The sequence below is a fragment of the Gymnodraco acuticeps genome, unplaced genomic scaffold, assembly GCF_902827175.1.
Source record: "Gymnodraco acuticeps unplaced genomic scaffold, fGymAcu1.1, whole genome shotgun sequence".
Classification (NCBI taxonomy): domain Eukaryota; kingdom Metazoa; phylum Chordata; class Actinopteri; order Perciformes; family Bathydraconidae; genus Gymnodraco; species Gymnodraco acuticeps.
The window spans coordinates 735,194-761,407 of NW_022992152.1; the positions used below are offsets into that span (position 1 = coordinate 735,194).

Genomic DNA, 26,214 nt, shown 5'->3' on the forward strand with positions numbered 1-26,214 from the left:
TGTTAGCTCCGTTACAAATCCTCATCAATGCCATAGGGCACAAGACGCATGGTAATGCTTTTACTTGTCCTGGCTGTGCCCAGTTGCTTTTAGTGGAACATGCAAATTATTTAAAAAAGCCTATACAAGTGCAAGTCATCCACTTATTACATATAAAGCCTGAAAAACCCTTCAGACATTTTTTCTGGATTGTACTGTTCCACTTTTAACAGGTTACAAAATGGGGATGCTCTGCAGGATACAAATACATATTTAAAGTATTTCAAATTTTGATCATTTACTCCATCTTAAACTTAGCCTATTGCAACTATCATAAAAAAAGGTTTTTCTTTCACACCGGGCTTTTTTCTCTCTTAATAAGGTAGATATTTATTTTTTTACTGTAAAACAATTTTTCTGTAGGATTTTTAATACAGAATTTACCTTTGAGCACTAAATGAGCATGTAAGAATACCACCCACTCAATTCCCCTTAATGTTTACCATATGTTTCCTCTGCCAAGGAACAATAGTGCTTCCCGGCAATGACTTGGCAAGGATTTGTGTGTGTGTGTTTAGTTAAGGAGATACTGATATGTGATGTCACCCTCAGCTGTTTTTTTAGATTCCACAGCTTTCGCTTCTTTTCAGTCACTTTGTAAGTTGATTTAATTGTCTTTCTTTTAACTGAAATTCTACAAAACATTTAGCTAGAAAGCAGAAACTCAACCCCCAGGACTTTGAAGACTTTGTTATTCACATGCACAATGTAGCAAATGTAAAGGATTTGAGGACACAAAATAAATGAGGACACAATGTAAACTTTCCTTCTCCACTGTCTACTTTATTCCCAACTGTCTAGTTTATGTACAGTCAGTCACCTGTGGGAAAACCATCATAAAAAGAGAAGACACCCACATAGATGTTCTAGTCAATGGTGAACATTACCAAGTCAACCCAGAGCACATAGTTTGGATAATGCCACTTTACTGGCATGTTCCTGCATTGATGACACACTGACATTGTGAATAGTTGTCGAAGGTATTATGAATATGTGTTATTGCACTTTCTAAATACTCCTATAACATGCTTGTTTCTGGTGCGTTAAAAAATAAAATATAGGGCAATACATTTTCAGAGTATTAAACAATTTGTAGGACAAATGTTTACTCTTTAAGATGAGAAGTTGTCTAATAACTGTATTTAGAAGCTAAATTAAGCTGGGAAGTACCTCAAGGTTCTGTAATGGGTCCTATGCAGTTTTCTTTTGCATGACATTCCAATTATAATTTTGTGTCCCTTTAACAGCTGCATTTTCTTATCAAACAAAGTATGCAAGCACCAAACGTAATATTTTAAGACCCAGAACACCTATTTTCTTAATTATATTGTGAATTAAGCTACATTTGAATCCAAACATGATGATAGTTGGACACTGACAATTAAATCTGCCTGAGGAAAAACATTATCTAAGATTATAAATGGTTTTCTCTTAATAAATAAAACCTAAATATGTGTTATCAACCTTAACTTTTGATTGTTGCGAATTAAGTCATAAATATTTAAGATTTTATTAAAATATTTATCATTTGAAAGTTTGATGGGCTTTGCATTTATTAAATACGCAAATATTTATCAAATAATTTGTTATTATACATACAATTATTATTTATTTCAGTAATAATGAATAATTGCCAGAATTTGTAGGCTTAAAATAGAGTAGTTATACTTAAGGAGAGATTTTGAACTATTAGTACAGATTTAGAACTTTGCAACAACAACATTTAACAAAATAACGGCTTGCCTCGAGCTTCTTCTGCAAATGTTTAACACTTTATATACAGATGTGCAATCTTAGATCTGCAGAGAAAAAGCTCTATTGACTGTTTCAAAGTCTAAATGTAATCGTGAAGATAAATAACAAACTGTTGAGATTCTGTCTTCATTATTACTTTAAAATATATTATTACGGTTGTTATTGCTGTTTTTACGACACTTGATGAGTTCTATTTCCTTTTTTGTTTGTGACGAGGTTGCAGCTTTGCAGGTTCTGGGTTAAGCGTTGTTCAGTTCACCATGACATAAAAGTACAATGAACTGCAGTACAAGGTCTCAAACGCACACCCAAGCACACACACATACATACACATACATTTGGGTTACATTATATATCCGAAATCTTCTCTATTTCCTGCCAGATTGGCGTTAATATTGGTTCCACAATACCAGGTGAAATTGAATTAATCGTCTCCATTAAACACAAATTAACAAATAAATTCACATTCAGTTCAAATTAGCTAATTACACCAACGACTATCTTTTTCAATTATGCTTCTAATAATATTCACAGCTTTAGTTCCTGATTTGAATTTTTCAACAAGACACTTCATCTGCAGTTCTCATTTATGAAATAGAAATCATTGGTGTTGGTTGACAATTCAAATCTAAATTAAAATTGTAACGCTAATTATCCGGTGAAGTGAAAGTGAATTTCCTGCCCTGACAGAAATGTGAATAAAAGAATTACAGACTATAGTGCAACTACAGGAATTCCCTTTCCTTCCATTCTCCTCTTACTCTCTCATTTCAAAATACACTGTACAATTAGAAGAAATAAAACACAGTAATCCCACTTGTACACAACATCATACATTAGTAGTCAACTAGAAAAAACAGTAAACACGGCCACATGTGATTAAAAAACGTCTAGAAGTTCAAAGTTACATTTCGTCGTTTTACGTTGTAGCTATTTTATCTCCTTTACTCAGCAGACATTTCAGACTGTTATTTATAGAAAAATCACAAAGTTCACATTTAGGACTCTTTGAAGAGAGTTGAGGAGCATTCAACAAACCAAACAGTTCCCATCTTAAGTAGCTAGTTAGTCACACGCAGCATGAGATTAAATACGCAACAGTTTGGAAACACCTCATGCAAACACACAAAACGTTGTTTCTGTCCTCCGGAGTGACTCTCGGTGGAGCCTCATGGGGCAGCGACTCTGAACGTACCCACAGAGTTTTGTTACAAAACAAGAACGGCTGAAGATATCTGGCAGAGGGGGGTGGACTTTGTAGCTTGTAGAGGGGAATAGTCCATCGTCATGCCTGTGTTACCACACAGAAATGTTCCTTGGTTGACGGAGAAGGCCTCAAACTTTTGGTCCAGTGATTGCAACACAAATACAACATGATAAGTTACGTTTCCAGAAGGAATCAGTTGAATTTTCTGAGCAGAATAAAATAAAAAATCTGCTGGCAGCAATGAATGCAAATGTGTTTTCTTTTGCTTTTTTATATCCTTGCTGTATTCTATCTATTTTTCTTACATGGAAACCCAAGAAAACTGAACCGTAGACCCATTATTTTTGTTCCCAGTCTGTAGATTTCAGAAACTAGGCTCCACGGATGTCCATGTGGTGATGTGGTTGGCACTTTCAACATTAACATTTGAGTGGTGAGGTGAAGAGAGGGAGCTGCTGTGACTCTGGAATCTCTCTGGTACCGTCTTTGTCCTTGTTAGTCTGCAGGCGAGGGCGAACGTTTGCAGTGTCAGCGCAGATTCAGCCTCAGTCATTTAGTTTCTCCTTTTTTTTCACCAATCTCATCCTCTAGTGGTTCGAATATGCAACAAATAAATCAAAACATTAACTTACTAACTTAGATGCAATGATGGCCATTTTTCAGCTTCATGTCACATTTGTTATGGTACAAAAAAATGCCAATCAATGATCAAATTCAGGTCACTTTAACTGTGATTGTCATTTCTGTTGTGTTTGTTTTTCTCATGATGTATGCCTGTGGAAGAGTGTGAACTATTTCTGTTATTCAGATGAGCTGGATGCTTCAGATTTGGCAGATTGGACACTTGATCTGACCGACAGCTTTTAAAAAAATATTATTCAGAAATACTGCAGGGAAAAACTTGCCTGCTTTAACGACGGGCGAGTGACAAGGGAAGCTACAAAAGGACTGAAGTGGAAAGGAAACTGTTGCCTGACCTCAATCCCTCTCCTCTGGTTGTTTTCTTTGTCATGTTCTGTCTTTATATACCTCTACCGGTCTGTCTTGGATGGAAGACAAAGTATTTAGACAGCAAGAGACCGGAAGACACATGTGGAACATCTGTTCTGTCTGTTTAATGTGGCAGAAAACACCCCGTGGCCTTTGAGATGCTAGACCTTAAAAGTCTCCTGTATGTCAGTCTCTCTGTCCGGCAGACCGAATTACTATTGTAAACATTTTTAAGATTCATATTAGCAGTAAAAACGTTAACACATCTGTTTAGTTTGTGTGTGTGTGTGTGTGTGTGTGTGTGTGTGTGTGTGTGTGTGTGTGTGTGTGTGTGTGTGTGTGTGTGTGCATACATGTGTGAATTCACATATGCATCAGTTAATGCCTGTGTGTTTTTTATACACATGCACATATTGAATGAAAGTATGTAAATCTAACTGTCGCAGACAGATGAAAACGTGTGGTGTGTGCTCGAGCTTGAGTCTGGAGTTGTAACAAGCTCAAAACTTGCACCAATCAGAAACTGTAGAAAATATTTCTGACATTCCTATATCGGTCGTCTTGTTAGTAGATGCAGGGTCAGTATGGTTGGAAGTCCAGTGTCTGATGTGTCAGGCACAAAGAGCAAAACCTTCCAGAGATGGTTTAACAGGCTCTTCTGTTTACGTGAGGATGTGGCATATCTGCATTGTCTGCAGCAGCTTGAAGAAAAAGTGTGAACATCTTGGATTCCTGGTCTTTACATCCTTTTGGTTTCTTTCACAATGCAGATACTCAAAATCACAAAGGGAAGCAAGGCATTGGTTCCTGATGTTTCCTTCAAGAAGAAAATGCACCGGAGCTGCTTGTACTGGTGTTTCACACAGTTACAGTGTTCAACCACACGAGGCCAGTGTTTCATCACGAAACAGAACTAACTCCATTAAAAAACAGCAGAAAGACAGACCAGGGAAGCAATGTGACCAAGTACTGGAAGGGGGGGTTGGAGGTGAAGCAGAATATCTTAGTGTCCTCTGTATCCTGTGGTAAAAGTTGAGCAGCGGTGGTTGGTAAGGCAACGCTCCTAGGTTTACTTTGACCTGAAAAAAGAGGATAGAAGAAGGTTATACTAAATAGTGACTGAATCCCATTTATTGCTTTAGTATAGATTTAGCGGTAAATGTTAATGTGAACCACTTAAAACGAAACTGCTTGAGGTATAATTGAGTACAGTAAAGATTAAGAGGTTTGTGATTAAATGCTTAGCGGTGCATTTGCTCAGGATTGTCCTTGATAAAGTGAATTACTGGCAAATAGGCTGAACAACATAATGTTCAATGAGGACAGCTGAAGCACTTGTGCTGTGTATTTTTACAAAAGATAATACTCAAGAAGCCGCTTGAGGACATACTTTCCTCCCAACTATTAAGGACAAAAACAGGAAAAGTGAGAAGAAAAGAGCTAATTATTTAATTTGTTAGCAACAAATTCTTGACACAATATAAATGGAACAATGTTACTTTTAGCAGAATAAACATGAAAAGTTGAATTAATTGGCTGTAAAACGCACCGTTACTCAGTTCTAAAACTAGCTTACGGTGGCTAATGTTAACGATATTAATAAAAGGTTATATTGAAAAAAGACGTAATGTCCCCCTGTTACAACAGCTAAGCAACTTAGCTTAATGCTAAAGAGAGGTAGTTAGAGCAGTTTATTAGTGTAGGATTCTCCTATAACGGTTTAGAGTCCATTAGCTATGCTATGACTCTAAAATAAGTTGACTATTTACGTTTCTTTGAGGAAATGTCTCTCTTACCATGTTATTTATTTGTATATTTATTAAGTATCAACAGATATTTTTTTAGTAACTATTTATATTTAAACATTGTAGCTTTATATATTTTAACATTCTGGTAAAGTGCATATGATGACCCTGATTATTATTGCTACTATCTCTGCTTTATCACTGTTTTTGTGGATGTGTTCTTATTTATGTTATGTATTGCATTGAGAGATGCCAACTGAATTTCGTTGCACTGATGTGTGATGACAATAAAGATATATTCTATTCTATTCTATTCTATTCTATTATAGCACTGATACTAATCTGCCCTTGACTTAAGAAAGGCTTACATTAGTTTCTTCATCAACGTTTCATAATTCCTCATTTTAAGCTCAGAGAAAGACAATAGGCTACAAGTGTAACCAAGGACTGAATCGTGAGGTTGGATAAATAAAACATCAATTGTCTTAAAAGAAAGATGTGATGTTAGATGTGAGGATGTTTTTAGATGATGCTAAACTCTCATTTGAATGCACCCAGAGAAAAACATGCATTTGAAGGTCAACAATAAGTTGATCTTTTTGTATGTCTTTGCAAAGAAGTGCAGTAATTCTTGTGAAGTTATTTTGTGTGTGTGGGTAGTTGGGTGTTGGAGATTTCCACTGGGACCAGCTGATCCTTTTTTTTATTGGTCCCTGTGGCCGGGGCCAATAAACACCAAAGTGAAGGGACAACAGCTGGGGAACAATGATAGCATATTGATGATGTTTGTGCAAGTGTGTGTGTGTATACACGCGCGTGTCGATATCTGTTTGCGCATAAGGGTACGCGCACAATACGTCTATCAGCACATTTACAGATGTGTGTATTCACGCTTCAGCTATCGTGCGAAAGTGTGTGTTTGTGTTTGTAGCCATTATCTTGGGGGTCGATGATTTATGATCATTGTTATGACTTCCACAGGGGACATATAAAACTACAGAGGGGCCCTTTATTGCCTTTCTTCTTTGTTTAGTCCTACCTTTCATCCATCACTCTGTGTTTTCTCTACCTATCTACTAGTCTCTCGCCCATCTTGATGTCCGTCTGCCTCTGGCTCTAATTTGCCCCCGCTCCTTCCTCTAATAAAAACAGTTATTGATCACCTGTCTCCTGCAGGTGATCAGTCGTATTTCTGTTTGTTGTTTGTAACCGTGTACTTTTGCTTTCTTGCTTAGTGCATTCAGATTGATGTTGGGATGTCTAAGCCTGGACTCAGACTCCTTTTGTGTTATCCTATAGGCTTCCGGGGCCTAAGAAAAGCTGAAGATCTTGACAAACTGGCATTTGTTGTTTTGAGTCTGTGGAAATCACTGTATAAACTACAAAATAAAAGCTTCCAAAACAACAAATCGCACAAGGATTACATCAGGAGGATGCCCTTTTCAGTTAATTTGGGTTATACAGCTGATGATGAACAGTTTTAGCGAGAATAGTTTTTTCTCACACACCACACATTTATTTGCCACTTGTGAAGGGAGCGATAAAAGTTCTAGGAGAGACCTTGGGCTGATACATGATAAACACTTACGCTGATGCGGCAAGAATGCACTAATATCAGCCTCACTGCAGAACTCCAGATATTAAACACAGAGAAACGTCCCCTAACGATGCTTGCTGTTGATAGCGGGTTTGGATTTAAGAGGGTTTAAGGATGTGAGAAACGAAAACACAAAACATGCACGTATTATAATAATTGGGACTAATATTGTGCCTATGTGATAAAAAGATGATGATTACAGATGATTACACAGACTTCAGCTATACTCACATGTACATGGGCTGTAGCTGAAGGTGGGAGGTCTTCTGAGGGCCCTGGTAGCCGTACGAGTCGAACCCTCCTATAAAATCAACTGCACAAAACAAAAGACAAAGCCCCAATTAGAGAAATCCTTGGTGGTTATCCACTGGGAGCCTGCAACCACAGATGATTCATTGCATCGGGCATCCTACACCAACAGACGTCTCTACGGTACATTGTCTACCAGAAACACCACCTTAATCACTGCTGCTCTGACTAGATAATGGCAGATTTTGGCATTCAAATGATTCAAAACAAAATGTTGCCTCAACTGTACCACAATGTGACTCAGATGTAATTCTATTTTGAAGAGGACTTATGGAGCGGTATATTTATGCCTTGAGAATACTCTTAACTCTTAAATTATCTAGGATGGCTCGCCAGTTTCTTGGGCTGAGCGGCTGCCAGCAGGTGGTTGCTTTCCTCAGACTGAGGCAGAGTGCCTGGACTTTTGAAGAGAGGAAGCCATGATATATATTTATATATATTTGGGCTTTGATGTTGTAGAGCTCATAAAAGGGTACTTCCTTGCCTTGATCAGAAGTGCACTTTCTTATTTATTGAGTGAGGTTTCCTAGCGTCAAGTACAAGTACAATGTGGTATTTGGCTGTCACTGTAGAGATTAAAGTAGCTTTAAGTACGCCTTAAGTCGGCAAGAAGCAGGGATATAACACCAAACCTGATGTGGAAACCAAACATAGACATCCTTTTTCTCTAATTAGCTTGTTTATGCCTCTATTTAAAATACCATAAATAAAACACATGAATATGTAATGGTGCGGTTATATTTTCATTTCTTAGGCTTTCAGAACATACAGTCACTCGCCTTAAATGATAATATCATGCTTTATGTATCATACTTGTATTTTTGGTTTCAAATAGAATATGTGTAGGCCTACATGCTTTAATGTTAAAAGGAACACTTTTCTTGTTTTACTGTCTGTCTTTATATAGCTGTATTCACCCGCTTTCAATAACACACTTTTTTTTGCTCCCATCTCACTGAATGTTTTATACTTTTGTTTTTAACCAGATTTGACAAACTAAATATTAAGTAAGTAAATCAGATAAAGGCAGATTTGATCTTTAAACAGAGTCATGATTATTGTTTACCCTTGTGTGCGGCCTCTATGCTAAGCTAACCAGCGATACATTTTTGTTTTGGATTTGGAGCAGGGGTGGCATAACAGGCCGATATTTGAGGATTTGAGCGGATGAAAAAGAAAAAAAAGAAATCCGAACTAACTGGATGCAAAGTCATGAAGTGCGTTAAATGTAATCAACAGGATATTTTCGTCTGGAGGGACGCAAGAGCGGGCCATATGAGGAGACCGACGGCTAGTTCTAGTGTTCAGCCTGCTAGCTGCATTTTGAACTAACTGTAAGCAATGAAAAATGACCTAGAGAAAAGAAAAGTATATATAATAGTTTAAGAAATATACGAGAAGACAAGGTACATTTTATTTTTCGTATATTTCTTACCTAAAGAAAACAACTTAAAAAAAAGAGAAACCAAGCTTTAGTGAATCGGACCAACAAACTGATCATCTTCAATCTATCTGTTCATACATACTAATCTTCTTCTTTAATCCTGTCGAAGTTGGGTAAAAGAATGTCACCATAAACCACAACGTCTTTTCACACTTCTCACTTAATCCTCTTAATGCATTCATGTGAAATTGTGATTACACCACACGACGGGACAACGGATGATCTTCTTTGTCTATCAGCGGTTTTCTCGACTGCTGCAATAATGTGATATTTTTATGATCATTGTGCTCATTGTGCTTGTTCAGTCAGACAATGCAGAGGAGACATTGCCTCTGCCTTTCTTTTGTGAGGATCCTTTTTGTGGCAGAATGGCCCGGTGTGAACGCTAAGGGTTTCCAGCTGATTCATGCTGCAGTCGAATAATCTCGGCAGACTTTCTGCCATGCTCGACCCTTCCGACGCAAGAGGAAATGGAGCCTCTAACCTCGTCAGTGAGCTGTCTATCAAGCTGAATAGAGGCTCATTTAAACATTCTGATGTTATTCATAAGGTGCTGGGGTTGTCCAACGAGCGAATGAGAAGAGGAACAATTGCCCCAGAAACTGCAGTCTGATCTATAAAAGAACAGATGTTCTGATTTTGTATGACCACATTCTGTGTTGAATATATCTTACCTATGTTGAACCAATGTTAAGACTGATGAAATAAAATATTTAAGGCCATTTAGTAGTTAGGATTAGAGTAGTTTTTAGGGTTTTTGGTAAATGTTTGGGATGTTTTTTGGCTTGTACATTTTGTGTATAATACATGAACTCCTCCATTTCTAGATGTGTTAATAATATATCATGTAAAAGCTTGATGTTTAGTGTCTAGGCTACTATTTTCAAACTTTGTATATCTTATCAGGGTAAACCACATGTCAGATGTCTCCAATATGTCTTTTGATATGCAATTTTTGACTAGTGAATAAATAAACAATGATGAGATTATTTAAAATTATTGTGGTTTTTCCCAGTTGTCAGTTTTCACTTAAAAAGGACTCCACTCATTTAAAGGGGCGCTATGTAGTGTGTCATATAGGTTTGTGTGCATATAAATGGTCTGCAAAGAGTTAAATCCCAAAGTTCCCTCCAGAAGGAGTTTCTCTCCCACAGCCTGAAACGCCTCCATTGGACTCCTTGTTTACATAACATAGTGACATCACTATGTAACACACATGCTTCTATTGGGTAGCGCTCCAACACATTGTAGTGATACGCTAAGGGGCGGGACAACTATAAGGGGGTAGACCAATCACAACAGAGCCGGCCAGCTAACCAATCAGAGCAGACTGGGCTCTGGTTTCAGACAGAGGGTGACAAGAGGTGCTGCAGCACAGACCGTATGAGACAAATAAAGAGCTTTTTGAACATTAAAGCATGTAAACATGTCAGAGGCACAAAATACAATGATGGACCGGAAACTATATGAACCTGCATGAATGGGCCCCTTTAAAGAGTGATCAGACAAAGATTCCAGGCAGATGTTTGACATGAATCTGTCTGACACATTTATGCAGCACTGAGACGGATAAGCATCACTATGATCATGTCCCACACACTGATACAACCACAAAATCCACACACACAGACACACAGACTTTATCACACACAGACTTGTTCACACATGTACAGAATAATTATCAGTGTAATTAGCTTTCTCAGCAACTCAAAACCTTCATTGGTCCTCGGTGAGTATTAGCGTTTTCACCCAAGGCACATTTCCTACAAAGCTCCCTGATTATTGTGTGGTCTCCCACACTGCTGCATTATCGCGCAGAGCTTTTTCCCGAAGCCGTGTTAGGAACTTACGGAACAGCAAACACAGGATTACAACAAATGCAAAAATCTCACTGGAGAGAATTATCTTCTTGTCACATTGAAAATGATGCATGTGACATGACGCTGCCGTTGAGTACATATTCATCAAGGCTCAATAGCGGCCTCAAACCTTTAATTTCAATCCATCCGATCACATTTGGTCCTTGAGAAGAAGTGGGAAAATGAGAGGTGTGGCTTACAATATGTTTGCCCATTTGTGTATAAAGTAAAAAAAAAAGATCGCCCGTGTTGTGTGAATGTGTTTGTCTGCATGTGTTAGCTCTGTGATAGACTGGCGACCTCTCGAGGGTGTACACTGACTCTTACCCAGTGCTTGGCTTTAGCTCCCAAAACATGCATAGTGGTGAAATACCTCTGAATATTTTTACGGCCCTAAAAACTTAATGTGTTTCTTTAAAACTACTGTGTGGTCACAGATCGAAATCATCACAATGTTAACAAGTTAAAAGTCATGTAGGGTTGAATTGATCTCAAATGTATGGAGTATAATCAAGCTTCAGGGGTTATTCTGAGACGTTTTTTTTGTAGCACTGCATTTTAATAAGCTTTGTGATGACAGGAAACCTAAAATGCCACTTGTTCCGTGTCTGAATAATTAATGGCTCACACTAATTATTCGCCCTTTGCTTTACTGTTGTATTTTGGCTACTGTTGTATGTTGGCCCTTGGCTCTCGATTCTGCACATTTTTGCTTTATTCGCAGCCTGAGAGTGAGATATTAGTACAATATTCTTGTCTTAGTCCAGGGGTCTGCAACCTTTTTGACCAAAAGAGCCATTTTGCCCCCTTTTCCACAATTTGTTTTTGTCTGGAGCCGCAAAACATATTTGATTGATAGCTTATAAAGTTGTATATATTGTTACATCATAGACAAAAACTACAGTTGTTTTGCATTTATTACTTATTACATTATAGAAAACCGTTTACCTCTAATAATAAACAAATAACTCTTATAAGGAGAATAAAAAAAATACACAGGCCAACTTTAAAATAAATCAACACAGCACTTGGGGAGTCCTCTGCACATTTGAAGAAAATTAATATAATTAAAATGGGCCCACTATGAAATAAATAAAACCTATAGCTGCACCCTAAAAAGAGTTTACTGATTGAATTATGATTGAATTATGAGTGAAGATCGTCAGCTGTCTTCCTCTTCCGTGTTTCTCCTCGATACGTAAAGGCTGCAGCACCTTTAACAACTTCTCTCTACATATCAAACATACCGGTAAGCCAGCATCGTTTGCTGTGAAAGCAGATAACTCTAACCACGCAGAATTAAATCCTGTATTCCTCCAATACTTTTATTTTCTTTGATTTATCCATAGTTCGCTCATCGAGCCGGGGGTCAGGTTATTCACCTGCAAGAAAAGGCGACCGTAGCAGGATGTGACGCAAATTTTAGTTGACCTAATTAAAACCGTTTTGTTTTTTATTTATGTGTCACATTATCACCTCAAAATACAAGATACGAAACATTTTCAACCGTGCAACATGGTTGAAAGAGCCGCATGCGGCTCGAGAGCCGCGGGTTGCCGACCCCTGTCTTAGTCTGACAGTTTATGCTAGCTACATTTTTAATGAACAATTGAGGTATTTGTTTAAACCCTTAAAACTCACATATGCTTCATCAGGACTCTGTTTGGGAAAGTTCTGGCAACATTGGCAAAAAAAAATCACACAACTTTCATTGCTTTAGTTTCATTTAAATGTCATACTGCATGGAAATATTGCACATTGTTTTGTCCACCAAGGAGGTTATGTTTTTGATTTGTTTGTCTCTGTCAGCAGGATTACAGAAAAACGACTAACTCTATTTTCACTAAACTTGGTTTAAGGGTGAAGCATGGGCCAAGGAAGAACCCATATTCAAATTTGGAGCTGATCCAAATCACAGCCTGAATAAACACATCATTTTCACTTTAGTCGATATTGCAAGGTATTTGGCCTTGGCGGAGGTCTATCCTCTCAGAGATAGTTTTAGTTACATCATACTTTCCGAACAAGTGAGAAAAGCAAGGTTAAAATCTCTCATGTGAAACACCAAAAAAAAATTCTAACTTTAGCGGTAAATAATGTGTTTGTCGGTCGCCATCACTCACACTGAGAAGCTGATTGATAAGATGGTCTTAATATGGGCTTAAAACGGGAAACTAAGGTTATCATTTAAAGCTTCTGCCAGATATTTCAGTTGCTACAGGGAGAATTTATCAAGCCGCATTTTACATGTCAGTCACTAAGCAAATGAACTCTGGCATAGAAACACAGCGCACTCCTCTAGTCTGAAATTGTTGTTTATTTCTAACAAGCTCTCACTCTCAGGCTGCGAATAAAGCTAAAATGTGCAGTATCGAGAGCCAAGGGCCAAAATACAACAGTAAGGCCAAATAATAAGTGTGAGACATTAATTATTCAGACACGGAACAAGTGGCATTTTAGGTTTCCTGTCATCACAAAGCTTATTAAAATGCAGTGCTAACGTCTCAGAATAACCCCTGAAACTTGATTATACTCCATACATTTGAGATAAATTCAACCTTACATGACTTTTAACTTGTTAACATTGTGATGATTTAAAATGTATCTGTGACCTCACAGTAGAGAGGCCTTACCCGGCAATTGAACTGCAGTTTTATAACAAATGCAATAATAAATAAGAATGTGTCTACTCTCAGCTCTTTGAATCATTTCCATGGATTCAGTCTGCATTTATCACCTATCAATATTGATATGTTCACAAAGACCACTCTCAATTCAGTGTTGAATAAGACATGGCTGCGTATTGATCCTCCTGCAAAGCGTCTACTTTAATGGAATAACTAAACTGATGGCCTCAGGTAAATGGGCTCATTTAAATTAATGCTCAAAGGAACACGCTGCCTTCAAAATATTAAAATCGCAGAATAAACATGTTGATTTTCCTCATTTCCCCACTTGTTACTGGTATTGCACTTCATTGATACTGTCTAGTCTTTGACTGTAGACGTTTCATTCATCCCAATGGTTGTAATGATGATTAGATGCATTGATAAAACATTGAGTAAAGATAAATGAAACATTTTTGTTGGTCTTTCCCTCCCTTTTTGATTCCCTCCTGTGCCCGTAGATTGGTGATGGCGGTTCAAAGTGGTGAGCATGAAGTCGAATGAAAGACAACTTTGATCGAGCATGAATCTACCGAGCACTCCTTCACACACTCTCTCTTCTCGTCTCTTTCTCTGTGTGTCACTGTAAATGAATGAGCTGGAGGCTACAGGTTTCACTTTGAATTCCAACTTGAAGTGTCAGTAAACTCCCTCCAGTCAGAGATGGCTTCATTCAAACCTGCTGCTTCAGTGCCAAGGGAGTGAATGTACAGATTGCATTCACTTTGGCTTGATTCCACTTTCAAAAGGGCTCGGTGAGTTACGGTCTGAAGTCGCAGAGACCATTAATGCAGTGGCTAGGCATTATTCTTCATATAGCCTGTTTATTATTAATGTATTAGCCTTAGGAGAACGACACACATCAAATACAACTTAAACTACTTTATCAAATATATCTAATTGGTAAATCCAATTTTTTTGGATCGGGAAAATCGGTCGGATTAGTATCTCTTGGGTAATAATGTCTATGATGATGACTCCCAAAAGCTATCACCCCCTCCAGAAGCTGCCGATTACTATAAGGGATCGTACAATAAAGTCCAATGAGCTCAACTCAACTTCTCTACACATTTTGGATTACATTATAACAGGACATTTCCATGTATCCTTATATAGAAAACATATTTTTCTTCAACATATTGGTGGTACGGACCTTTGTAAACAAGATGGGTGTGTGTTTCAAAAAGGTCGGGTGAGTTACGGTCTGAAGTTGCAGAGACCAGTAATGCAGTGGCTAGGCATTATTCTTTATATAGCTTGTTTATTATCTGTTCATTAGCCTAATAAACAGATCATATTTTACCTGGATTTTCTCCCGTTTGACCGAGAGATTAAAACCAATTTGGATGGAAACCCTGGCAGCAGGTCCTTGCATTTTTGTCACATTTTCAAGTACACAGGGCTGTAGTAAGAGTGATACTTGACATTTAAAGAGTTTCGGGATTTGTCTTGTATTGACCTTTCCAAAATGAAAAACACAAGAGCAAAAGTTTAAGTGTTTGTCAGCACTCCAACAACCACCAGCCAACGCTCCTTAAAGCCTGTCCTCTTTAATGTCAAAAAGCAAGAAAATACTGTTTGAAAATATGAACATAAATGTAATGTATAAAGCGCAGAAGTGTTATGATAGAAGGAATATCAGTGTGATTGTGCACTATTCCTTATCATACTCACAATACAAGGACCAAGTAGCTTTACACAAAAACAATATTGTTCCTTTTTTCATGTCTATATTTTTTCATGTCTGTCTTTTTTCACGTCTATTCCACACAGCCTAATAGCACAATGTTATGTGTGAAGCCATGAAGGGCGTATTTAAGTGTTCTTTTTCAAACAAGCTGGAAACAGGCTTTTCATCCAGCTCTTTGTGCTTTTGTAAGCCTAATTAGCTGGGAAATGGGGCGCTAGCTTTTTTTCTTCCTCAATCTAAAAAAAAGGAACTACTTACATTTTTTTACAAAGAACTTGGATGTTAAAGCTGCTTCCATTATCACTTTAAACTTCATATGTGCAGAATGAAACAGTGTAGAAACAATGGCGAGACTTAGTGAAAAGGAAATAGATAGAAACAGTATCTTTTACAGTGGTATGAGTAAAGACATGCAGGGTGGGTAAATGTGTGTGTTTGTGTACTTACAGCTATCCTCTTCCTCCGAAATGAGCTTGACCACATAGCAGGCGTAGATAAACCCCATCAACTAGAGACAAAGAGAGCAGCAGAAACAGAGGGGGAATGATTTCTTTGTGAGAACAGAGAGCAGAGAAAGCATGGACATCGAACACATTGTTGGACAAAGCAGTGAAAACAGGTGTTGGTGTAAGTGGGGCAGAACAGCCTCAAAAACAGAGCACTTGAATCAATGGACACACACAAACCGGGTGACTGTCTGGTATCCTCAATGACAACCTCAAGGTTAACCTGACACTGTTTTAATACACATCTTCAAAACATACAACTTTAAAACACACATTGGTCGATTGTGGCACTGTGGGTGAACATTAGCGCGATCTTTGAAATTGAATTTCCAGACCCCCTTTATTGCTTCGGTGTTGTTTGATGTCAAGGCAGATAGTTTTGTGTTTGTTGCTCGAGTCAAAATGAAAACCTCGCCGCCGCCGCCCTCTCTGAAAGTGCTTTGTTTGGCTCACCTTGTAACTAAACACAGAGGTGGTACCTTACATCGTTTTCTCAGATGAAGAGTGAACAGTAAAGGGGCTACAGTGCTGTGTGTGTGTGTGTGTGTGTGTGTGTGTTGTGTGTGTGTGTGTGTGTGTGTGTGTGTGTGTGTGTGTGTGTGTGTGTGTGTGTGTGTGTGCTGCGGTTGTTCCCAAAAAGGATTCAAATGTCAGTGATATAGCAGTCCGCACTAGCAGGACACCTTTGCTCTATGATCTGCTCTGCCATTGGCTGTCTGTTTCCAAGGCGACGTGTAGAAAGTGCCCGATGCAGGAAGGAGCGGTCAATGTAAGGTCGGCTTTCGAGTGACCTTATTACTCCGCAACAATGGAGAAGGAATAAGAGACAGAGAGAGAAGTCAATGTGGTACGAGAGGAAGACGCAGGCCGAAAGTGAATGATGTGTAAATGTGTTTGTATGAGGCATTAAATCAACACATTACCTGGAATAAAGAGGCAATATTGTTCAAAGGAGGATTTAAGTAAAATGACATTGACCTGGTTGGTTTTCTATTGACTGCATGGACACACGCCCACACGCCCGCCCGCCCGCCCGCACACACACACACACACACACCACACACACCACACACACACACACACACACACACACACACACACACACACACACACACACACACACACACCACACACACACCACACCACACACACCACACACACACACACACACACACACACACACACACACACACACACACACACACACACACACACACACACACACACACACACACACACACAACACACACACACACACACACACACACCTACACACACCTACATTTAAGATTCAGGGTATATCTCAAGGTCTTGACCTCATTTAGTCTAAATAATGTTCAGCTCCCAAAGCACCTCTCTCCTCCCTCCTTTTCTACCCCTCTCTGCGATATCATTCCTGCTTCTGTTCCTTTCTATTTTCCTCCAATATCTCAGCTTCCTTCATTTATTTTCTTTAATTCACCTCCTTATATCTCTCCTTGTTCCCGACGAGTACATGAGTCATATAAATACAGTGTTTTTCTCAGAGGGTGATGACTGTACTTAGATAGATGTGAGCCAAATACTGCAAATAGACAATGCTGCCAGTGTCAGCATGGGGATCAGCAGTGATGAGAAAATCAATGTGGGTAACACAGCAGGCTTTTATTTATCAGATATGCTTTGAAAGATTACCACCGGTCAAAGTTTATTTCAATCTTTTACTGGCTGTAAAATCGCAATGCAATTGACAGCAAGCTAGCAGCATACCTTTATGCCACAGTAGGATTTGGAAGAACTTGTCCATGCTTTTATCTTCAGTAGACTCGACTATTGTAACAGTATCTTTACAGGTCTCACTAAAAAATCTATTAGAAAGCTGCAGCTTATTCAGAACACATCACTCCAGTTGTGAAGTCTTTACACTGGCTTCCTGTCAGTCGAATAATTGATTTAAAAATACTGCTGCTGGTTTATAAAGCATGGAATGGTTTATTCTGATCTCCTGCTAAATTATGAACCATCCAGATCTCTCAGGTCTTCTGGGACTGGTCAGCTTTCTGTCCCCAGAGTCAGAACTAAACATGGAGAAGCAGCGTTCAGTTATTATGCTCCAAATATCTGGAACAAACTCCCAGAAACCTGCAATCTTTAAAATCCAGGATGAAGACTTTTCTTTTTGCCTTAAAGGTCACCTATGCAAAATCCACTTTTCCATGTCTGTTATACATAAACATGTGTTTCAGGAAAAAAGAAAATGGGCTGATCAGATTTTGGCCACTTTGTGATGTCAATGTTTTTTTGGCTTGTGTAACCATTAGCCAAATGGTTAAGCCCCCACCCCACTTTATCACCTGAATCTCCTCCTTGAGCACCATTGTGTTTTAAATATATATAAATATCTCTCAGAGGGGCGTGGGGAGTGGCTCCTTATTTTCATCTAAAGTAAAAGACAGAGAATCAGCACTTTTGAAACAGGGCTGAAACAGAGGGGTTTATGGGATGCTACAATGCACGATCTGTTTGTTATTTGGAGCCAAACACTTCAGAGACATGTTTTGTTTAACTGAGAGCTATAATATATTGATGAAAAACAGTATAATAGGGGACCTTTAAAGCTCTTAATGTCTTTCATTTTTGCAAAGCACTTGCCTTGTGTTGAAAGGTGCTATTTAAAAAAAACTTGCCTTGCCTTTAAAACCTAAGATGACCTCGAAGTAGCCTCCCCTGTCCGCTACCACTCCAGCCAGAATTATATTAGTATTTAATTAAAGGACACAAAGTCAAAATGTTGTTTGAAAGACATTCAGGAGTTCTCGGTCACATGCAGTCAAAGCTGAGCCCGTTTTGTCTTCTGCAGGCTCATTGCCTCTGGAAATGACTTTGGGGTGCAGATATGTTGGTACTGCTGAACAGAGTGCAGAGAGCCGTGGCCGCCCTGCGGTAGAGAGAGTTTGATCAGCTGTGACGGAGTGCATTTCCCTGCGCATCAATATCCTGTTAATATTCTGGATGCTGTAGTATTCGGTTTTGGTGTTGCTACATGTAAACATAATATCCTGTTTACAATGATTTGATCTTCTCCCCATGCCCAAATAAGACATACCGATATTAGCTATTGGTTTGTGTTCCTTATCTCGTTTCTTGTAGGAGTTCTGGGACTGAGGTTTGGTGCCTGCAGTTATATTCAGACTTTTCCTGATGCATCTATCATTTTGAGTGGTGCAGGAATAAATATTTTATATCTAAAGTACATCATAAAACCCCCCACAACAGATGTTGATATGACGATTATCAGGAAAATCTAAACCACCGTCCATAACTCTTAGCCCACAGCGCTGTACTCTGATCTCAAAGGTAGCTTTATTTATTTATTTTCTCATCTACAACATTTTACTGACAGTGAGTCATGCAGTGGAGGTTACAGCTTTTAGATTATTATATTTCCACAGAGAGAAATACACAAATATGAGGAAGTGAACATTTACCCAAGAGTTATGTATGGGAAAAATTATGAGTGAAATTATTATGTTAGGCATAATATTATAAGAAACAATTACTCAATCTCAATTTCCTTAAATGTTTACATTATGATCATTTATAACGTTCTTCAACTGTTCTTCATTTGTTTAATTGAGAAATGATCACACTTTTATGATGTCAGTTACTCTTAGTTCTTGAAATTGAACTGAATCTTCCACCTCCTTTCAACACTAATTAATTATAAGTGTTGAATGAAGTAAACTTAAAGAGCCTGTGACAGCATCCCAACAACTGTTGTGCAATGAAATATTGGGCTACTAGTAATCTTGAACCGTCAGTTTAAAAAAGAAAAAGCGATACCGTTCCGTTAAATATCAATAATTTCGAACATCGCGGGGAAATTCCTTCGACTCATTTTGAAGTTTTGGGGGAAGCCGGAAGTGACGTCAATGCGGGAACGCTTCACTGTGCGGCGAGAGAGCCAAACACGGACAAAGTGTGTTGTCATGCGTAGAAATGGTGAATTACTGAGTTTAGGCACGTTAATAACGTTTTAATGAAGTTGACTACAGTATATTCATATCTGTCAGTGCTTTCATGTCAATTCGGCGAACATAAACATAAATGATCGTGGTGAAGATGATGATTACATTAGGATTAAAAATCGGTAGTGAGAGCTACTGAATTTCCTCCCGTAGGATGTGATATAAAAACAAATCGATTATTTTTGTAGTTGTAAACTCAAGTGGATGAAACTACATTTATTAGTGCTTTCATGTCAATTCGGCGAACATATGATACATTAAATGATCGGGAGAATGATGATTAAAAATCGTTTGTTGTGCCGGTCTGCATTTCCTGATGAGAAAACAAACCGATGCTTTTGTAGTTGTAGTACACCAACATGGATTAAACGTGTGGTTTTTTCACCACAATGTTGGGGAAATTAATGGATAAAATGCACGGATTATTATTATTATTATTCCCACTCCGATCGGGACACTAGGTCCACCGTTTCCCCGCAGCGAGGCTCCCCCCCGTTGACAGTTACGTGGGCTGGGTGCAGTGGCGACTGGCCATCGGGACGAATCCCGATGGGCCGGTACCGAAGTGGGCCGGTCGGGATAAATCACTAGCACATCCCCCATAGGCGGCGCGTGAGGCTCAGGTTTGGGAAGGCTAAATAACTTGTTTTACCTGACGCTGCCCGCCTCCGGCGTCTATAGAAAAAAGATCAACTCAGTGTGCGGAGTTTAAATCTCTCAAGTCATATTACAGGATAAAGGAAATACAGTTTAAACTGCCGTATGCAGAGAAGACGCCGACGTGTTGCACTTATCATTCATATTACATCATCAATCAGAACATCGATCATATAATATCATAATATATCATATATTTCCTTATCTGAGTCAGCTTCTCCAGTCGTGCAACACTTACAGTGTCACATACTGTATGCAGAAGTATTATTTTAAGCAACACATTATGTTGACTAAACACTCGAGTCAAATGTAATTAAAGTCAGATCCACTGGTGACTTAGACGTGAACGCGCTCTCAGCTGGTGAGAGAAACCCTGGCTTGAGTTACCGAGTTGATAACCAGCGTCGTAGGACCGCTTAGCGAGATCTCGTTTGTTAGTTTGTTGTTGTTAGTTTGTTACTCAAACATATCCAGGGTCTGTTGAACTGGCTTCGTAGTACAGGGCACAGGTGGCTAGCAGCGCTAATGTCAAAGACACAGACATTGCATTATATTTTACCAGGATGCAGTGACACAAATATTTACATATTTAACATTTACTATCTACAGCACCCGCCGCCCCTGACATCCCCCACTCCCCCCGTTGACAATTTACTAGCGGTACCGAAGTGGGCCGGTCGAGAGTCTCGGGATGATTTTTAGTCCCAGTCCACCACTGGCTACATTCCTAAACTTCTAACAGATACAACATAAACCGATCCTTCAGCCTCATGAGCTCTCAAACACGTTCAACATTAAACTGTCATCGCTGTCTGAGCTTGCTGCTGTGTGCGCCATCGTGTGTTTACATGCATTTGCTGGGATCCTGAACGGTGCAGCTGGAGCGCTGTGCCCGCAATGACGTCACACATAATTTGGCGGGACTTGAAGAATCCCCGAGAAGATCCAGAAAATGGTCAACATTGAAGGGCAGATTCATGGTTATCAAAGTACAAATATCCAAAATCAGTTCAGTAACGGTTTTCAAGGGGACAATATTTACTCAAATTGATGGGTTTGGATGATGGGGGAAACTCGTGTCACAGGCTCTTTAAACTTTAATCAGCGCTAAAGTTCTCTCGACCAATTTTCACTGCCTTTTTGGCTTCTTTCACAAATTGAGTTTCTCCACTTCAACTTCTTTCTGGATTTCTTGTTGCAGCTCTTCTTTCTGGACACATTCTGATCCATTTCTACACTGAAAAAACGGAATTGTTGACTTTAATTAAATGTATTATGTCAACATATTTCACATAACTGTATTAGGTTAGTTGAAAGCAATAATATTTAGTTGAGCCTAATATTTAAACTTGATATTATTGCTTTCAACCAACTAATACAACCTAATACATGTATGTGAAATCTGTTAACACAATACATTTAATTATAGTCAACGTTTCAGTTTTTCAGTGTATTTTCAAACCATTTTGATTTATAGTTTTTTTTATATAAACAGTTCATAATGGTAATTGACTATAGTGTCAGTACAAAATGTATTTCGGTTTCTTCCTTGTTCCTCTCTGTTGTCTGTCTAACATTTCTTCCCATTTTCTGTCTGTATTCGGATGGGCTGAATTAAACTGAGCTGCTCCCAATTTTGTGCTCTGACACAGGTTCATTTTTCATTTTGTCTTTGGATTAGTGTTACCTAGTTACCGCGGCAGCACTGAAGGTGCTGGGTGTGATGAGTGGAAATGGAAATAGCGCCGCTTCAGCACGAACAGGATCCCTGCCCTGGTCAGTCTGACATGCAATAACCTGTACAACTTCCCCACTTCCCCTCACAGCGCTCAATTAGAGAAAAAACATTTTAATGGGCTTTTATGTGCACAGTGACACACAGTTTCCTTGGAGGCATGACGACAGTCTTTATCCCATTTCTTAAAAATACTGTGCAGCAGGTGCATGATAAACAACGCAGCTAGTTAGGCAACAGTGAGTCGGCAAAAAGCTAGTGGCATTATTCTAAGGCAGGAAAGAGTAACGGTATGGTTGATAAACTGTCAGTGTCAAGAATCAATTTTCTCGACTTTCTGAAAAGTTTAGTCTAATGTGTTTTTCCCTTCAGAGCTAGGACAGAATGTTCTGAACAACTTTGCAAAGATAATGACTCCAGAGTGGGATTCCTACATTGCAGGTGCAGCCTCACAATGTATTTTTAACATATTTCTCAGAGAGTTAGTAAATGATGGCATTGCATTAAAATGATGACTAAAGTGATTCATCCTCAGGGAAACATCAATGTGTGGTCAGAATTAAAGGACAATCCACTCAACAGTAGGGTTGGGTACCGAGAACCGGTTCCAACATTTCGATTCCAACGGCATCATTTAGAAATGTGAATTTCGGTTCCGCTTTTCGATGCCTGAGGAAATGTTTCTCGCCGCTCTCCGTAGCCTACTGTATGACTGCGGCGGGGCAGGAAATATAGCGTTGTACCTACACTTCCTACAGCGTAACCTGAGACCAGGGCCGGCCCGTCGCACTGGCGTTATAGATGTCCGCCTAGGGCGCCAGATCTGTGGAGGCGCTGCGCTGACAGCTCTGGGAGGAAAAAAAATGTTTTGACCGTTGGTGCTCATCCTAATTTTCGGCCTTGATGTAACAACATTCATAATTAAGTAAATGTAACACCCTTTTCATCCCGGTTACACTTTTCATTTGCCCTGTACGATGGGCGCTGTAAGTGATGAAAATGGGGGATGTTGGCTTATCTGGCACCCGCAGCTCACAGCCAAAGTAAGAGCGTGTGTGCGAGCGAGGGAGAGAGGGAGGGTGCACCGGTACCAGCGCTGTTGTTATTAGCATCTGGTGCTAGCTGCTCTAACGGATATTAGAAGAAGATGTTTCTACAATGATGTGGAAGGAGAGTCCTCTCCAGTCAGACTGAGAGGCTGATAACTACAGCTCAGTGAGGTAAAGGACTCTGAGTGTTTAGATAGTTCACTTTAGTCTAAGTTATCTCAGTGGGTCTCAAACGTTTTGATCACAATTTATGTAAACACATATTTCCAAGGCACTCCTTTATAATTATTGGGATAAAACAGGTTTGAAATCATTCCAATGTATACTATAGGACAGTAAACCAGACATATCGTTTTAAACTGTAGATACAAAAATATGCATAAATAAAATAGTAAAATAAGATATGAATGAACAACAAAAATAAAATACGTTACATGTATTTGTTATTGGCTATAGGTTATTGGTTATGTTCACATACTTATTTAATTATTCAAATGTAAACCGATCTTTTTCATATGGGTGTTTAGAGTTGCATCCCCTAGATCTAGTCTCTAGTAATTCTGCTTAAAGTGCACCAGATTGAAGCATTTTACTTTAAAATGTTCAAACATTTCTTCCCGGTATGCCTGAGAAGGCAGATATGCTGGTTTTTCTCAACAAGAACTGTTTTTAAATGGGGGGGGGGAAGTTTCCTTTAAAAGTTGGACTGTTGCACTGTTGTAGCTTCAGTGGTTCTCAGGTTACAGTTACATAGCAGTGAATATAAACAGACTGATTAATGTCTATATTGCTGTAACCTAACCTGTGTAAAAGTTTCTCGAATAAATGTAATTTTTTATATTTCTTTTCATTCCACACTGTGTTCGGACTCTGAGATAATAAAAAAAGCTATGTGATGCTGAAAACTGGTGTAGGCCTACAGAAATAGGGCTGCACGATGTATTCTTTCACACACAGTGACGTCACGAGCTACCCACAATGCAACACGCGCCATATAAATATATATAAATGCGCCATTTTCCTGGAGGTGCTAATATCCTGGAGGTGCAAATATAAACAGCTAGCTAACGTAGCAAGGCAGAGCGCAGTAGGTTTTTTTTCTGAATTAACGACCGAAGAAATCGCTGCATGTCTTCGGATTACATCTCTGGACTTGAGGGGTGTGCTTTAGGTTGTTACCAGCGTAAACTAGAGCTGTGTGGGTTGTTACAGACTGCCTGCAGATGTATGGAAAAACGACAGTGGCCTTCGTCGATTTTGGCTGCATCTACGTCTATCTTCTGGAAACACCAGGTGAATACCCCACTTGTCACAATAATATTATCATGCCATTGCATATATGTGGTATTTTAGAGTTGACTCGATATTGATTAAGGCAATAGACTATGATATTCAGTACAGGAAGCTTAGCAACACCTAGACGGTGTACGGCTGCTTGCACCTCGCGTAAAACGGCGCAGACCGGAAGTACGGTGTCGCGCTCGGCCCAATACCCGTATGTGTGTGTGAAATAATATCGTGTCGATAATCGCGATATGCGCATGCGCGATATTCACATCGCAGGACGTGCGATTTTTAAAAAACATGTCATGTTACAATTATTTTGCTGCTTGCTACAAAAGGAAAACTTGCGCGGCTCTCATGTCAGGGGAACTTGAGTGAGTGACAGCAAACCACCAATCACAATCAAATCTCCAAAGCAAACGGACCCGGTGATTAAAGGTAAAAACACTGAATAAAGTAGTTTCATTTGTTTCTCCAGGGCAGTTCGGCGCTGCTAACCGAGCTAGCTCAGCTTGTTGCTCTGATAACTTAAGATCCAGACGTCCGTGACTAAAATCCTTCATCCGGTTAAATATAGTAACCAAGTATACAATTGTATAGCATTACATTTCAAGAAAGGATGGTTTGCGGCGAAAAAAACAGTCTTTTTCTTCAATTCCTGTATGTTTTCATATCTGAATATATATTGCAGGGGGAAAGAAATCGCAAAGAAATCGTCAGTTTTTTCCAATATCGTGCAGCCCTAATCAGAAATCAATAATAGAATCAATAAAGAATTGCACTGATACACAGCATCTATCATGACAATAACACTGTATACATTCCCCTCCCTAAATGGTATATTTCTGCAGCTCTAAAACATTCACAGTTTTTATGGAGAACGGGAAAAAAAGAATCCCTGTACTGCCTCAAAGAGCTGTATCATGGCTGTTGACTCAGTCTTCTCTTCAGTGACCCAAATACAGCGCTCTGTGTTGGCAGTGCTACTTGCTTGTTCTGTTTTGCATCATGCATATATTTGGTGTACATCAAATAATCCGCAACTAAAAAAATTACTTTGAAAGGTTGCAGGGAAAGCAAAATAGCCTAACTGTCCTAAAAGCTTATTATTGCGTGTTGGTTATGGGCCATTTTAAGAAAACTGTTGCAATATTTTAGATTGTACTTCAAGGATATGAGCCAATTTGGAGCAAAACATCATTACCTACCAATACTGTTGAGCAGTTAGGCTAAAATGGCTGCAATTTGTGCTCATTCTCTCAGTGTTCAGAGTTGCTAACATGCAAACAAGCAGCACAGATGATGATACTCTTCATCACATGAACACACAGGATTTAAAATGCAAGGCTTTTTCAACTGTGTGTGCAATGGGATGCTGAGTGTATGGAGGCCGCCTTTACAGTAGGTGATTTCACTGATTAGTTTCCCCACTCTAGTTGAATTATGCTAATCACCGACATTACTTAAAGGCAGGCACTTTGGACAACCATGCCAGCAGGAAGCCTAATCTCAGTCGTTCTTTGTTGCAAAAATGTAATTTAATGATCAGCCCATGCTATTAGATAAGGTAGGAGGAGAAAAAACAACAACTCTCTAAATCTCCCTGGAGAAGCCCCATGCTCCTCTTCAGCTCCTATCTTCATACTGTGCACCAAAGTGTAAATAAATCCCTTTG

The 26,214-nt window shown here is 39.1% G+C and overlaps 1 protein-coding gene across 1 annotated transcript in view; it reads right to left on the reverse strand.

Moving 5' to 3' along the window:
* Nucleotides 1-796: 796 nt before the first annotated feature.
* nkain2 (sodium/potassium transporting ATPase interacting 2) overlaps nt 797-26,214 on the reverse strand; it is a 98,092-nt gene continuing 72,674 nt past the window's right edge. Inside the window, exons 5-7 of the mRNA XM_034204366.1 lie at nt 15,749-15,809; nt 7,565-7,646; nt 797-5,070 (exon numbers count right to left, since the gene is read on the reverse strand). Coding sequence (XP_034060257.1) covers nt 5,061-5,070; nt 7,565-7,646; nt 15,749-15,809 — 153 coding nt within the window. The 3' untranslated portion in view covers nt 797-5,060. The remainder of the gene's footprint in view (nt 5,071-7,564; nt 7,647-15,748; nt 15,810-26,214) is intronic.